A 17152-nucleotide genomic window follows, 5' to 3' on the forward strand; every position below is an offset into this window, starting at 1 on the left:
TTTTTGTATTTTTAGCAGAGATGGGGTTTCACCATGTTGGCCAGACTGGTCTCGAACTCCTGACCTCAGGTGATCCTCCTGCCTTGGCCTCCCAAAGTGCTGGGATTACAGGTTTGAGCCACCACACCCCAGCCCATGTAATTTTATGTAGTTATATATAATTGCGTAGAACTTAAGACCACATTAACTAACCAGCATCCATTCTCCACGTTTTGCATGCTTCATCTCAGTATCTCTTACGTCTAAAATGCTAAAGGTGGCTGGGAACGGTGGCTCATATCTGAAATCCCAGCACTTTGGGAGTCTGAGGAGGGCAGATCACTTGAGGACAGGAGCTCAAAACCAGCCAGGCCAACATGGTGAAACCCCGTCTCTACTAAAAGTACAAAAATTAGCCAGGCATGGTGGCACACACCTATAATGCCAACTACTCAGGAAACTAAGTCAGGAGAATCACTTGAACCCGGGAGCCAGAGGCTGCAGTGAGCCAAGATCGCACTACTGCGTTCCAGCCTGAGTGACAGAGCCAAGAGTCTGTCTCTAAATAAATAAATAAAATAAAATGCTAAAGGTGAGGTTGAAGTCACCAGAACCAAACATGCTACCAAGGATGAGGAATTCTTAAAAAGTAAAAAATAGGAAATGAAATAATTGAATTCTGAAGCTTTAAGTAGATTAAAAGATTTAGCTGAGAGATAACAGTGACTAAAACAAACTCTAGCCTGCCAGAGTTTGAATCTGGGCTATATCATTTCTAGTTTCTCTAACCTTGGGCAATTACTTTTATTTTTTAAGGTGGAGTCTCCCTCTGTTGCTCAGGCTGGAGTGCAGTGGCATGATCTCAGCTCACCACAACCTCTGCCTCCCTGGTTCAAGCGATTCTCATGCCTCAGCCTCCTGAGTAGCTGGGACTACAGGCACATGCCACCATACCTGGCTAATGTTTATATTTTTAGTAGAGATGGGGTTTCACCATGTTGGCCAGGCTGGTCTTGAACTCCTGACCCCATGATTCACCTGCCTTGGCTTCCCAAAGTGCTGGGATTATAGGCGTGAGTCAACACACCCGGCCACAAAGTTACTTTAAACCAGAGAACTACCCAAGTGCCTTTACACTTTTTTTTTTAAGTGAAAGCAAGTTTATTAAGAGAGTAAACAAATAAAAGAATGGCTACTCCATACACTTCCCTTCTTGTCTCCAATGGTAGAGGGCCTGTTTCAGTCATCAGGTTCCACTACTAAACTCCTTTCATTCTGAGGACAGAAAGTATCTAAAAAAGCATACAAACCATTATCATCTCAATGGATGGGAAAAAAGGGGGGTAGGGATGTGCTATCTTCCATTCATGACAACCCAGAAAACTAGAAGAGGACTACCTTAATCTAATAAAAGGCATTGATCTAGACATCTACATAAAACCAGTAGAGGCCAGGTGAGGTAGCTCACTCCTGTAATCCCAGCACCTTGGGAGGCTAAGATGGACAGATTGCTTGAGCCCAGGAGGTGGGGACCAGCCTGAGCAATATGGCAAAACCCTGTCTCTACTAAAACACAAAAATTAGCCAGGTGTGGTGGTGTGCACCTGTAGTCCCAGCTATTCAGGATGCTTAGATGAGATCACTCGAACTGGAGAGGTCGAGGCTGCAGTAAGCCATGACTGCACCACTGCACTTGAGCCTGGGTGACAGAGCAAGACCCTGTTTCAACAAAACAAAACAAAACCACCACCTACTAGCAAAATCTTGATGGAATATTTAATGCTTTCTTCCTAAAACTGGGAACAGGGCAAGGACGTAAGCCCATGGGAACAGCACGAGACCAAGCAAGTAATGTACAAGCGAAAGGAAGGAGCAAGTGCAAGGATGTACTCCCACTCAGATGCCCACTCTACGCTTCCACTGCCCTGACAGTGCCTCCTTACATTTTACTATATATCTCACCTTAGTCACAGTCTGCTCTTACCTCTTCTACTCACCATGGAAGTCCTAAACAGTGGAATAAGGGAAGAACCAACCAACCACCCACTATTGGCAAAGTCTCATAATATAAGTCAACATTTTTAAAGTTGCCTTTCTATAAACTAGTAGCAGTTGGAGAAAGAAACCAATTCCATTTAGACTAGCATCCAGAAACCAAAAATGCTCAGGAATTCACAAAAAACTAGCCGGGCACAGGGGCTCACACTTGTAATCCCAGCACTTTGGGAGGCCGATGCGGGTGGATCACCTGAGGTCAGGAGTTCAAGACCAGCCTGGCCAACATGGTGAAACCTCGTCTCTACTAAAAATAAAAAAAATTAGCCAGGCATGGTGGCGTACGCCCGTAGCCCCAGCTACTTGGGAGGCTGAGGCAGAAGGATCCCTTGAACCTGGGAGGTGGAGGTTGCAGTGAGCTGAGATCGCTTCATGGCACTCCTGAACTCCCAACAGAGTAAGATTCTGTCTCAAAAAAAAAAAAAAAAAAAAAAAAAAAAAGCAAGAATACACTCTAGAAACAGATGGAGAAAAGAATCTTTCCCACAGGGTTAGAATAACTTGATGCGGGGAGAAACATGAACCTCAAGGCCTACCCTACATCACATACAAAAACTTGAGATTGATAATAGACCTAAACATAAAAGCTTAAACATTTTATGAGAAAACAATACCACCATAACAATCTGGAGGTAGGCAGATTTATTTACAAAAAGTCCGCTTAAAAATTGATAAATTAAGACTCCAGTGGAAACTTCCGCTCAAAACACTGTAAAAAAAAAAAAAAAAATCACGAGTCAAGACACACAATGGGGGAAATATTTGCAAAATAACTGACAAGGAATTTTATTCAAAATACAGAGTTCCTATAACTTGGTAATAAAAAACAACCTAATTTTAAAATACACACTCAAAGACATATTAATGGCCAATAAACACATGAGAACATGTTCATTAGTCAGAGAAATGCAGACTGAAACCACAAGATACCACTACATGGCCAGAAGTCACAATATTGGTGTGCAAATGTTCATAGCAGCTTTACTCACACTTGCCAAAAACTAGAAACCAGTAAAATGTTCACTAACAGGAAAACAGATGAACAAATTATAGTATATTCATACAATAGAGTCCTACTCAATAAGGACTGTTGAACTTCAACAATGTTTATGCTGAAAGAATTACAAAGTTCCAGGGAAGGAAAGTAAAAATGAACCCTAGTCTATGATAAAACATTTGAGTGTGGTGGTGGTAGGAGATTGCTTAATTGCCTGGGTAGAGGTAAATGAGCTCCTTTTGTCCTGGTAAGGTGTGGGCGAAGGAGAACCATTTACCAAAATTATAGCTTACATTTGTGTGTATGTATACGTATCTTTTAGATGAAGTCTCAATCTGTTGCCCAAGCTGGAGTGCAGTGGCAATCTCAACTCACCGCAACCTCAGCCTTCTGGGTTCAAGTGATTCTTCTGCCTTAGCCTCCTGTGTAGCTTGGTCTACATGCATGCGCCACCACTTATGGCTAGTTTTTGTATTTTTAGCAGAGATGGGGTTTCACCATGTTGGCCAGGCTGGTCTTGAACTCCTGACCTCAGGTAATCCACCTACCTTGGCCTCCCAAAGTGTTTAGGATTACAGGCGTGAGCCAGTGTGCCCGGCCAGATTTATGCATTTCAATTTAAATTTATCTAAAAAGGGCATGTAGTTAGTAGACAGATATGCCTAACTAGAATGGAGTTGTTGAAACTTGTATATAAAGGTTTAGTGTACCATTTTGTTTACTTTGTATGTTTGAAAATTCTCCCTATTAAGACTTTGTATGCTTGAAAATTCTAGCATGACTGTAATCCCTGCACCGTGGGAGGCCGAGGCAGGCAGATCATCTGAGGTCGGGAGTTCGAGACCAGCCTGGCCAACATGGTGAAACCCCATCTCTACTAAAAATACAGAAAATTGGCCAGGCATGCCTGTTATCCCAGCTACTTAGGAGGCTATCACTTGAACCCAGGAGGTGTGAGTGAGCCAAGATGGCGCCACTGCACTCCAGCCTGGTGACAGAGCAAGACTCCATCTCAAAAAAAAAAAAAAAAAAAAGCCCTCCATATTGTTTACAAATCTAAAATCTATTGTCTGGGTCCCTAGGCCATATATCCAACAATTTATCAGATATCCCTTGACAAGGGATACCATCTGTTTGATGGTTTTCTTACCATCTTGAAGTCACATACCTCTAGCTTTGTGTTTCTAATTTCACCATAGGGTTCTTTTGAGAATCCAGGAAAACTGGTGGCTATTGCACAAGTCATGATTTTTGTTTTTGAGACAGGGTTTCACTTTTGCTCAGGCTGGAGTACAGTGGAGTGATCACAGCTCATTAGTCTCAGCCTCCTTTTATTTATTGTAGAGACAGTGTCTTGCTATGTTGCTCAGGCTGGCCTCAAACTCCTGGGCTCAAGCAATCCTACCACCTCAGCCTCCCAAACTTTTGGGATTACAGGTGTCCAGCTATGGCGCCCAGTCCAAAGTTGTTATGGAATAAGAATTTGGACACTTGACCAGGCACAGTGGTTCACACCTGTAATTCTAACACTCTGGGAGGCAAAGGTGGGCGTATTGCTTGAGGTCAGGAGTTCAAGACCAGCCTGGCCAACAGGGTAAAGCTTTGTCTCTGCTAAAAACACAAAAATTTGCTGGGTGTGGTGGCACATCCCTGTAATTCCAGTTACTTGGGTGACTGAGACACGAGAATTACTTGAACCTGGGAGGTGGAGGTTGCAGTGAGCCTAGATCGCACCACTGCACTCCAGCCTGGGTGACAGCGCAAGAACATCTTAAAAAAAAAAGAAGAAATAAAAGAAAAAAAAAATTTTTTTTGGTCACTTGCCATCATTCAAGGCACTAGCACAGAGGCCTGTGGAGGGCCCTAAGGGAAGAAAATCAGAAAATTCAAAGTAATGGAAATGTTTTAGGAAATCACAGGACAGTCTCTGAGAGGAGGAAAGGATGGAATCCAAATTAGGAGCACCTCTTCCATTATGACAAGAGGAAGGGCAAAGTGGATGAGATTATAAAGCCTGAAGCCCAGAACCCAACAAATCCATAATTGTCCATCCAGAAGAATAAAATAGTATCACATTTCCACTTATGCGTCTATGATGGAAACTTGATGACTGCTTACTAACGAACCCCCAAATTCACTCACCTGTTTTTGGCAAATGAATTTTGTGAATTACATATTGCACAGATATGTAATATTTTGCTTTTCTAGGAACACCATCTGTTTTTAATGAAAACTGAGGAAATATTTTCTAACTGAAGCATATTCTGAGAAAGATCAGAATATACATTTTCATAACATTTTCAGCTTATTATATATTTGACTGTAGAACTAAAATGTTGCCAAATAAAGAAAATGACAAAGCCAAGTGTGATGGCAGAAGCCTGCAGTCCCAGCTACTTGGGAAGCTGCAGCAGGACTGCTTGAGCCTAGGAGTTCAAGGAAGCAGTATGCTATGATCGCACCTGTGAACAGCCACCGCACTCCAGCCTGGACAACAGAACAAGGCCCTAAGTTAAAAAAGGAAATGATCACGCTTATAAATTTTTTCTACTTAATAGAAATAACCATGAATGAAATAAGGAAACTTACAGTTTGATCATCCTCAACCAATGTTTTAAGAGTCTAGTCTATAATAAAGATTGGGACCTAACACTTTTAAACTTTTCTCTAACTCCAAACTCATAAATACACATTGTTATATTGATTTTAAACTTTTCTCTAACTCCAAACTCATAAATACACATTGTTATATTGATTTTAAACTTCAGATATAGAGTATTTGGTCAAGTAGGCTCCTTTAAAAAACAGGGCAACAGAAAAGTTTCTGAATGTCACTAGACAATTAAACTTTTATTGAAGCGTAAATTGTGGTACAGAAATACATTTCAACTGATTTAAGTCCAACACCAGTGAAAGGAGAAATTATGGCACCAAAACTTTCCCTCTTCTATCAAACCATGATTTAGATTATGATTCAATCTACATTTCTCTTTTCTAGGCTTTGTCCCATACAAATTTGTGCAGTTTTTCAACATTAGAATTCTTAATTCTATTAGGAAAAAAAACCAAAACAAACAAAAAAAACCCACAGACCTCAAGTCAACAAATCTATTGGGATACTGTTTACGAACAAAGTCCACCTTAAGCATTGGTCCTTAAAACAGAGCTCCTCAAAATATTAGGTGCTGTGCTCATTACAGAATCAAACTTACACACTGACTGAAAACTTCCTCAATGAAATTTTCAATCAACAACATGCTTCAAATAAAAGTCAAACAGTGTTCCAACCACTTGATTGCAAACCAAGTAGATTTTAGGTTTAGAAACACTAAAAAAAGGTGTTTCATTTATAAATACGGAAGGAACAAAAACATCACTGCATCAATCCAGAAATTATCAAAATATTTAGAGGACAAGAAATATAAAATTTAGTCAACTTTGCTGTTTTCTCAGTTCCTTAAAATCCCAGAGTATCTGCAAATATAGCTAAAAGGTACCAACTCTTGAAAGCCTATATTACTAGTCATTTCTCATTGAGTATTTTGGAATTTTATTTATGTTCTACTTATTTATTCATATATTCTACTTTATGATGTTTATCTGAATAATCTGGACAAATTCTCATTCTGGGCAGTCATTCATTTCATCCTACGAATGCCATGGTGAGGGAAACACCGTAGTTAGAGGAACAGATGAAGTCAGAACACACATGCATCACAGTCACAGAACTTTAAGTCACAAGATGGAAAAGACATTGATTCTGCTTTGGATCAAAGTTTATAGAACACTACTTAATGGAAACTAGTGGAAATGGCCGCTAAAGGAAAAGTTAAGGTGAATGATCCAAGCTGACTTGATTTACTGAATCCAGAACAAAATTATGCTAAATCTCTCTGGTAATTAACTAAATAAAAAATCATTTTATACTACTACTTAGTAGGTTAGTAAAGGCGTGCTACTCATCAAACGCTAATCTCATTTACTGAGGAACACAGAATTGTATGTTTTCCACAGTTCAGCCAGTACACCCTAATCTCAATCTACAACTCTGGGTCTTCCCTGCTAATCAACTATTTTCCAAAAGAGCACATTACAATAAAAGAGAAGTTAAATTCCCATGCCCTTTAAAGAATATTAAGCCCAGGGACCATCTCCTCCATTCCCCATCTGGGGTACAGAATTAGTATATAAACCCACAGTGTTAACAGTGTATTGCTTTATTTGGGGTCTTGGGGGAGACACCAGGGAGAGGGAAGAAATCAAAGGACTATAAATGCAGGGTCCAATAATGTTAAAATAGTAAATATGCAAAATGAGTAACTGGAATCATTTTCTTAAGGACTCAACTCATGGAAGAAAAACTTTAATTGCTGTTTCAAAAAACATCAGTATGAAGTAGAAATTAGTTTCAATAACATTAGTAAAGAATATGTTCTAGAAAGTGGAGGTAACTAGATGTAAAATTCTGGCAGCAATTTAATAGAACAGTCCCAGAGGGTTAGGCTGAGGCCAACACCTAATGAGGACGAAAGCCTTGTCTGTGGGGAATTTTGGATGATACTTGGAGAAATATTACACTGTGCATAAACCAAATTGAGTTGCTTTCACAAGTGTTGTAAAGTTTCATATAGTAAAAGGTTTTTTCTACATGCACTTCAATTTCACAGCAAGAGTGGCAGAGAATACCTAAACACAGAAGAGAGCATTCATGCAAGATATCTAACTCCTTGATATAATAATGCATACAATTCAAAATGATTACACTATCATTACATCTAGGGCTTTCTGCAACTACACAGTGGTGGTTATGGAAAGCACTGCCCCCAGCATCGACATCTAGAAAGCATCCACCACCTTCTACATGTGTTCTCTTTTTGCGTTTTTTCTTCATTTTTCTTAATCAACTCTGCTGTTGTTGCTGCTTCTTAGCAAAACTGGTCAAAACAAAATTGTAATCATTGAACATAGCACTCTGGCAATCAAGACGCTTAAAACCTTCAATCTTCTGAGGCGAAGCAAGCACTGTGCGACATTTAGAACTCTGGGGGAAAAAATTAAATAACCATTAGTGTTTGCAATCCAGAGAAGTATTTTCAACCAAAACAGTTAAGTGACAGACTTTTATCTTAATGAAACTAAGGCATTTGAGTTATTTTAGCTGCCTTCTTATGTGCTGGAGGGACCAGGGCTTCTTATGGTTCCTCCCACCAGGCCTGTCAATAGCAAGACAGAAGGAACCCATCAATTTGGCTAGATAGAAAACAAGGACTGATATAGGTATAATGAAACAAAGCTTCTCAGCTACCAGTAACCTCAAACAGTATTACTTCTGGATATCTGAGTGGCTGGTGTATGTGCTATCTTAGAATACATCTTAGGCCTCAGTCTCATTTCCTTTAGATTTTAAAAACCAAATTACCTGATTAATAATAAAATATAAAATTACCTGATTAACAAACAAGGTGGTCACAAATTTTCCTGGCTTGAAGACTTCTACAACTTTCCTGATCAGGTCATCATAGGAGGTCTGACTTAAGTTTGTTTCAAAGCTAACATAAGAAAATTCTGGTTCTGGGGTGATGTGAATAGTCCAATAAGTTCCCTGAGAGAAACAGTTCACAGTATTAAGAATGCAAAGACTATTACACATTTAAATATTTAAATAATTATTGAAGCAATATATATAACTACTCACATCCGATTTCATTCCATTCATCGAATACCCACAAGGATTGAACATTGTGGCATCAATGACAGAACCTGGTATCAGGTCACGAATTCCACTCTCCTGGGGGGAAAAAAGACTGAGTTTAACAAAGGTTTGACAAACAAACTTCAAATGAGTTCAAAATTTAGTCCCAGGATGGGAGGAGGGAGAGGACCAGGAAAAATAACAACTGGTGCTAGGCTTTATCCTTGGGGGACAAAATACTCTGTATGACAAACCCCCATGACACAAGTTTACTGACATAACAAACTTGCACTTGTAACCCTGAACTTAAAAGTTAAAGAATGAAAAATAAAATTTAGTCCCCATGCAGAAGAATCCAGCAACAATTATTACTAAAAATGCTTACACGAGTGACATCCTTTGCAGTAACACCATCTTTCATGTAGAACTGGTCCATAACTGCTGGGTCAAGCTCACTCATCAGAATTTCCAAGGTTTGATCTGGCTGACTGATTACCCGACTCTCTGGGAAATCCAGAGTATATAAGTACCTAAATAAAAGTTAAAAATGTTCCTAAAAATGACAATTGGCAGTTTAAACTAAATCTTACATAGGACAACAAAAATTGACAAAATTGCACTAAACATACCAACAGTCAGAATTCATACGTCCCATACAATATGCTGCTCCATCTGTTGAGGGAAGAGAACACAAAATAAACATAACACATCCATTTAATAGGATGGTTTGTTACTACCCTTCCACAATAAGCAGAATGATACTATTTGCCACTTATTAGAAATGTCATCCATGAGTGGACCGGGCATAGTAGCTCATGCCTATAATCCCACCCCTTCTGGGGGAGGCCGAGGTGGGCAAATCACTTGAGGTCAGGAATTCGAGACCAGCCTGGCCAACAAGATGAAACCCCATTGCTACTAAAAATACAAAAATTAGCTGGGCGTGTTGGCACACGCCTATAATCCCAGCTACTTGGGGGGCTGAGGCAGGAGAACTGCTTGAATCCGGGAGGTGGAGGTTGCAGTGAGCCAAGATCATGCAACTCCACTCCAGCCTGGGCGACAGAGTGGCACGCTGTCTCAAGAAAAAAGAAGAAATGTCATCAGTGAAAGGAAAGGAAACAGTAGGTGAATTCCCAGATAAGGAGAATCGACTGACTTGGTGGATATTTACACTAAACACCCAACACTGATTAGCCTGATTTGGTTTCATGTTAGATGTGCTAAGTTCGATTTTCATGCTTGTAAGCGACTTTGTGCAAGGTTACTAAATTATCTTAGGTTTTCAGCCTTACCTAGGAAGTAAGGATGTTATCAGATAACCTTTAGTTCCCTGACCTCTATAAATAAAAGCTTAGTAAAAGGATGAAAGAAGCCCTTACTAATTTCATTCAGGAAACACTATTTTACACTGTGCAATTTTAAAAAGCCAGGTCAATTGTTATATAAAATGCTGGAGCAGAGCACTAGGTATTTTTCTGGAGGGAATCATATAACTTTGTTCATATTGTCAAAGGACATTATGATCTATAGGTTAAGAACCACTGAGGCTAGAGGACTGCTACAGGCCAGGAGTTTAAGAACAGCCGGGGCAATATAGCCAGACTCCATCTCTACTCAAGATTTAATGAAAATTAGCTGGGTGCTTGAACTCAAGAGTTTGACATTGCAGTGAACTATAATGATGCCAATGCTCTCCAGCCTGGGAGACAGAGTGAGAGTTTGTCTCAAACAAACAAATATGCAAAAAGAACCACTGAGTGAGACACAAAATAGAGGGACTGGCCAGATGAAGATGAACTCTCTCTATGCTATATGAAAAACCAGAGGTGGCAGGTGATCAATTCTACATTTTAAAATTCCATCCTTTAAACACCACTGATTTATGACACACAATTATTTTTACAAGTGCATGTGTATACATAATTTGTAATAATAAGCTATCTATTCATCTCTCTTAACTAAAAAGATTTTATCTGATATTTTAATGCTCTTTATAAATTCTGCCTATTTTGAATTACAGGCTATATAAAGATCACTACTGTACTCCTAAAACATCCAACTCAAAGTAAATACGGATCAGGTGCAGTAACTCACACCTGTAATCCTAGCACTTTGGGAGGTCAAGGCAGGTGGATCCCTTGAGTCCAGGAGTTCAAGACCGGCTTGGGCAAACACGGCAAAACCTTGTCTCTACTAAAAATTAAAAAAAAATATATATATATATAGCCAGGTGTGGTGGTGCGCACTTGTAGGCCCAGCTACTTGGGAGGACCACTTGAGACTAGGATGTTGAGGCTGCAGTGAGCTATGATCACACCACTGTACCAGCATGGGTGACAGAATGAGACCCCCGTCTAAAACAAACCAAAAAATCCACAAGGAAAGCAAATATTAGTGTATGTAGAGTGCTATACCTGCATACATATGCTCTCATATAGAAAGATCTCTGAAAGGTTGCACTTTCTGTCTTTAAGAAGACAACAGGTTTATATTTTATTTAAACTTACTTGGGAAAATTGCATTAAGAAACTCTATTTCTTCCTGGAAATTCCGGTGTGGGTACCCTTGGTGAGAAGGCTTCATGAAATTCTTACGAGAATAAAAGAAGCTCTTTATTAAAAAAGAAAAAAAAGATAACTTTTAGCTGTAGAATTCTATCACTTTTCGAAGCTAATCAACTATTTCCCACATATCAAAACTCGGCAAAATCAAAACTCAAATATTTTAGCTGGGCATGGTAGCATATGTCTGTAGGTTCTGCTATTGGGAGGGTGAGGCAGGAGGATCACTTGGTCCAGGAGTCCAGCCTGTACACATACTGAGGCCCCATCTCTCCCTCCCTCTTTTTTTTTTTTTTTTTTTTTTAAAAAAACGCCCAGTCTAGGCATGATGGGTCGTTAACAACGATTAACACCAAGTATATTCCTTTCTAGAACGGTAGTTTCTGAACTGGGCTTATTAATAGTCATGTAAGCAAAAATTTGGGGGAAATAACATATTAGTTTTAAGCATCAGTGATCCAAGTTAAGCACACATTGCTTTAGATTTCTTACAAGGATCAATTCACAACAACAAAAACTGTACTGAGTACTAATGACAATCCATCCTTTCCTTAAGAAGTTAAAGATTAAAACTCAGGCCAGGTGCAGTGGCTCACGCCTGCAATCCCAGCACTTTAGGAGGCTGAGGCGGGTGGATCACCTGAAGTCAGGAGTTATGAGACCAGCCTGGCCAACATGGTGAAACACTGTCTCTACTAAAAATACAAAAAATTTAGCCGGGCATGGTGGTGGGCACCTGTAATCCCAGCTGCTTGGGAGGCTGAGGCAGGGGAATCGCTTGAACCTGGGAGGTGCAGATTGCAGTGAGCTGAGATTGTGCCATTGCACTCCAGCCTGGGAAACTAGAGCGAAACTCCACCTCAAAAAAATAAAAAATAAAATAAAATGTGACAACCACTAATCAGAAAATTATACTCTAGGTAAAAACACCTTAGTTATTGAAGAGTATGAGAATTTAACTCAATACTGACTGTTGCTCTTCAACCTAACTCATTATAAAGACTGGACAATTTCGGTAATGACATTTTGCTTTTCCTTCTTTTCTTACCATTTCTCTATTATTATAAGTAACCATGTTAAGAAATTAACTACTGGAAGTGTCTGGCTTCTTCATTTCTTTCTCCCACTTGAATTCATCCTAACTCATTCTCTGCTTCCTTCATATTTTCTGTTCTTTAGAATCAGATCTCTTTCTAAGATATGAACACCTTACCACGTGTTTACATGCATTGTAACAAAGGCAGTAAGTATATAAATGTATTTACTTTACATATTACAGGATAAGAACTCTAACATTTATGCCTGAAAAAATATGTAAAAGTTTGCTACTTACTTGAATTGAGTCAAACCCACTGTAATCCCTAGCAAGTTTCAACAGGGGAACCAGTGCTTTCAGCAAGAGGGTGGTACCACATGTCTTCAAAATGAAACGTCTCTTGGAGACAAACATGCTACTCTCACTGCAGTTGAAAAAAGTCACAATATTATAACAATACTAAATGTACTACTGAGGGTGCAATCAACCAATTTAATTATTTACAATTTCGGCTAGTATTTTTAAATATTAGGATCTCAAGGAAGCACGTTACACACTATTCTTTTTTCTAGTATACAAAACATCCCCAGGGCTTGGCACATGGTAAGCATTTTCATAAACATTAGTATATTCATAATATAAACTTAGTTTAAAAAAAAAGAGAGAGGCCAGGCACGGTGGCTCACACCTGTAATCCCAGCACTTTAGGAGGTCAAGGTGGGTGGATCACGAGGTCAGGAGTTCAAGACCAGCCTGACCAAGATGGTGAAACCCCGTCTCTACTAAAAATACAAAAATTAGCCAGGCACAGTGGCAGGCGCCTGCAATACCAGCTACTTGGGAGGCTGAGGCAAGAGAACTGCTTGAACCTGGGCGGCAGAGGTTGCAGTGAGATGAGATTGCGCCACTGCACTTCAGCCTGGACAGAGTAAGACTCCGTCTCAGGGGGAAAAAAAACAAGGGTGGAGGGGCTGTTTAGTCCAGTATCCCCCTGCAAGGTCCATCACAATATATACTATAAGCATTCATTCAAAGTATTTATTGAATAAATTAACTCTGCAACTATAAAAAAGTGATGAGCTTTTATATACCAATTAGACAACTGTATTTGTATAGCAAAGCTAACTTTTCCCTTTGCCTCAACTTCTGATTAAGAGGTACTTCTTTATTAAGTGGGAGGAAAAGATGGCAACCACCTTGAACTGTCCGGTGAGGCTTCAAAATTTACATCCTAGAAACATCCATGTTACCCTAAACGTTTCCTTTTATACCACATTCTTTAAAATAATGTAAAAAAAGGCGGAGTGCGGTGGCTCACGTGTATAATCCCAGCACTTTGGGAGGCCGAGGCGGGTGGATCACCTGAGGTCAGCAGTTCAAGACCAGCCTGGCCAACACGGTGAAACCCCGTTTCTACTAAAAATACAAAAATTAGCCATGTGTGATGGAGGGTGCCTGTAATCCCAGCTACTCAGGAAGCTTAGGCAGGAAAATTGCTTGAACCAGGGAGGTGGCGGTTGCAGTGAGCTGAGATCACGCCACTGCACTCCAGCCTGGGTGACTGAGTAAAACTAAGTCTCAAAAAACAAAACAAAACAAAAAAACCCAGAACTACAACTGAGAGGAACTTACTGTTTCACATTATGATTAGGACTGAAATGAGCTACCTAACACTTGTTTCATAGGACTTACCTGAGTACATAAGCTTCCTGCTTGTCAGTTTTTGTCACACTTATGATTGAACATTGCACATCCTTCAAAAGTATGTCCCACTCAGATCTATTATTTAACAAAAAAAATTATGATTAATCCACAACAGTACCCACCTACTCATAAAAATTACAAAGCTCACCCTTTTTCCCATGAAGAGACCACATTTTTAATTAATATTGTACACCAACATTTAGTTTCTTTCAAAATAATCTACATTGACATATACAGATAAATGACAGGTATATTATGCTATATATGAAAAAAAGTCATTATACTATGTATTTACAAATTACTAAAAGAAAAATAGGCAAAAAAAAATGTTCAAAGGTCCATAAACCAAGGTAAACCATTAACTCATCAATGATTATAGAAATTCAATGGGACACTTTGTCTCTAAAATGTGCAGATTTTTAACCTTAAGAAACACTTAAAAAAAAAGAGCATAATTTTACCAGTCTAATTGGCATAGAGATTTAAAAGCCTGTCTAACTGTCTGGACAGTGAGTGATGTTACCCTTATAGCACTTACAAAAAACTGGAATTACTTTGCCAATTATAAGCACACCTAGAAGATTTTGGGAATACTACACAGCTCTCCAAATGCAATGAGAAAGCCCATTTAGCAGGAAATGTGCAGTACAAGCAACCATAGCAATGGAGGTCATATGGACATGAAGAAACTAGTCTTAATTTGCCTGAAATAGAATTAGGAAAGTATTGATTCTTTCATCACTGTGCCCATTAGAAAAAGACAATGTAATTCCATGGAACAGCTTAACACGACCAGATATTATTATTTTTTGAGACAGGGTCTCACTCTGTCGCCCAGGCTGGAGTGCAGTGGCGCAATCACAGCTCACTTCAACCTTGACCTCCCAGGCTCAAGCAATTTTTTTGCCTCAGTCTCTCAGGTAACCAGAACCACAGGCGTGTGCCACCATGCCCAGTTGTTTGCCAGAAATATTTTCTAGGCCGGACACGGTGGCTCACACCTGTAATCCCAGCACTTTGGGAGGCCAAGGCAGGTGGATCACTTAAGGTCAGGAGTTTGAGATCAGGTGTGGTGGCGGGTGCTTATAATCTCAGCTACTCAGGAGGCTGAGGCAGGAGAATTGCCTGTAATCCCAGCACTTTGGGATTGGGATGGCTTGAGCTTAGGAGTTTGAGACCAACCTGGGCGATAGAGCAATACCCTAGGTCTTTAAAAAAAAGAAGAAAAAAATTTAAGCCCCATGATATCTGACAGGCCATTGCTCTATACTCACTCACAAAAATGGCAAATCTTTTTTTTTTTTGGGGGACTGAGTCTTGCTCTACCACCCAGGCTGGAGTCTAGTGGCAAGATATCTGTTCACTGCAACCTCCACCTCCCAAGCAGCTGGGATTACAGGCACGCACCACCACGCCTGGCTAATTTTAATTTTTGTATTTTTAGTGGCGACAGGGTTTCACCATGTTGGCCAGGCTGGTCTCGTACTACTGACCTCAGGTGATCCGCCTGCCTCGGCCTCCCAAAATGCTGGGATTACAGGCGTGAGCCACTGTGCCCAGCCGGCAAATCATTTGTTAACCAGATAAGAACGTCTGAGAGAAATCCAACAGCAAAATGTTTTATTCATTTTTATTAAAAAGCAAGCACAACACCAAAGAAGCCTGGTAGAATTTTGTGTGTGTCTCACCATTTTGCTATAAGAAACTGTTACTGTGGCCGGGCGCGGTGGCTCAAGCCTGTAATCCCAGCACTTTGGGAGGCCGAGACGGGCGGATCACGAGGTCAGGAGATCGAGACCATCCTGGCTAACATGGTGAAACCCCGTCTCTACTAAAAAATACAAAAAAACTAGCCGGGCGAGGTGGCGGGCGCCTGTAGTCCCAGCTACTCGGGAGGCTGAGGCAGGAGAATGGCATGAACCCAGGAGGCGGAACTTGCAGTGAGCTGAGATCCGGCCACTGCACTCCAGCCTGGGTGACAGAGCGAGACTCCGTCTCAAAAAAAAAAAAAGAAACTGTTACTGACCCATCTGTGTACCAATACCCATCCAAAAATATTTAATGTGTTAGGCTTGCTAATGATTACAGAGCTGAGTTCCTGTATTTGACTATAACATGACTAAACAACTTTTTAAAAAGAGCTATTTTATTAAGGTTCTTTTAAAAAGGTGCTACAAATTTGTTCATATATGCAAAGAATACATATGCGGGACATATACTGTGACAACCCTTGAAATTACCCCTGGCTTGTGTGGTGGCACACGCCTGTAATCTCAGCTACTCAGGAGGCTGAGGCAGAAGAATCACTTGAAGGTGGAGGGTGCAGTGAGCTGACATCTTGCCACTGCATACCAGCCTGGGAAACAGAGGGAGACTCCATCTCAAAAACAAAAAAACAAACAAAAACAAAAAACAAAAAAAAACTTGGCCAGTCACAGTGGCTCATGCCTGTAATCCCAGCCGAGGTGCGTGGATCACCTGAGGTCAGGAGTCTGAGATCAGCCTGGCCAATGTGTTGAAACCCCGTCTCTATAAAAATACAAAAATTAGCTGGGCGTGGTGGTGGGCGCCTATAATCCCAGCTACTCCAGAGGCTGAGGCAGGAGACTGAATGCGGAGATGGAGGTTGCAGTGAGCCGAGATCACACCACTGCATTCCAGCCTGGGCGACAAAAGTGAAACTCCATCTCAAAAAAATAAACAAACTTTACTCGTGGGAATGAAATCCTGCTTCACTTGACTAAGATAAATTTACAAAATCCTTGCAAAAATTATCTACTATTAAGACTCCCATTCCTGAATATGAAGGTAAATAAAAATACCAACTATGATTTAAGTATTTGAAGCACTAAAATTTCAGATCTTTAAAGAGCTTATCTAATTCAGGTCCATCAATAATGCTATCTGCTTAAGTCATCACCTACTGACTTCCCACTATAACTTCCCATTCTTGCACATATTCTTTTTTACCCACTGGATGCACTAACAAATCCCACCCTCCCTTTCTCAGTTATACTCACCATTTCTTTTTTTTTGAGACAGAGTCTCGCTCTGTCGCCCGGGCTGGAGTGCAGTGGCCGGATCTCAGCTCACTGCAAGCTCCGCCTCCTGGGTTTACGTCATTC

At 40.3% G+C, this 17152-nt stretch overlaps 1 protein-coding gene and 1 pseudogene across 4 annotated transcripts in view; both read right to left on the minus strand.

Moving 5' to 3' along the window:
- LOC105519514 overlaps nt 1-7922 on the minus strand; it is a 34556-nt pseudogene extending 26634 nt beyond the window's left edge. The window contains exon 1 of the transcript XR_001002981.1: nt 7805-7922. The product of XR_001002981.1 is annotated as a 28 kDa heat- and acid-stable phosphoprotein pseudogene (transcript). The remainder of the gene's footprint in view (nt 1-7804) is intronic.
- The window catches only part of AMD1 (adenosylmethionine decarboxylase 1), a 22128-nt gene continuing 10828 nt past the window's right edge, over nt 5853-17152 (minus strand). Inside the window, exons 2-9 of one of the 3 annotated variants that reach the window (XM_011952783.1) lie at nt 14016-14102; nt 12621-12747; nt 11234-11336; nt 9353-9395; nt 9109-9253; nt 8727-8819; nt 8478-8633; nt 5853-8072 (exon numbers count right to left, since the gene is read on the minus strand). In XM_011952783.1, coding sequence (XP_011808173.1) covers nt 7932-8072; nt 8478-8633; nt 8727-8819; nt 9109-9253; nt 9353-9395; nt 11234-11336; nt 12621-12747; nt 14016-14102 — 895 coding nt within the window. In that variant the 3' untranslated portion in view covers nt 5853-7931. The remainder of the gene's footprint in view (nt 8073-8477; nt 8634-8726; nt 8820-9108; nt 9254-9352; nt 9396-11233; nt 11337-12620; nt 12748-14015; nt 14103-17152) is intronic. The other 2 variants (XM_011952784.1, XM_011952785.1) reach the window with 2 other exon arrangements.

The sequence above is a fragment of the Colobus angolensis genome, unplaced genomic scaffold (assembly GCF_000951035.1).
Source record: "Colobus angolensis palliatus isolate OR3802 unplaced genomic scaffold, Cang.pa_1.0 Scaffold35, whole genome shotgun sequence".
Taxonomy (NCBI): domain Eukaryota; kingdom Metazoa; phylum Chordata; class Mammalia; order Primates; family Cercopithecidae; genus Colobus; species Colobus angolensis.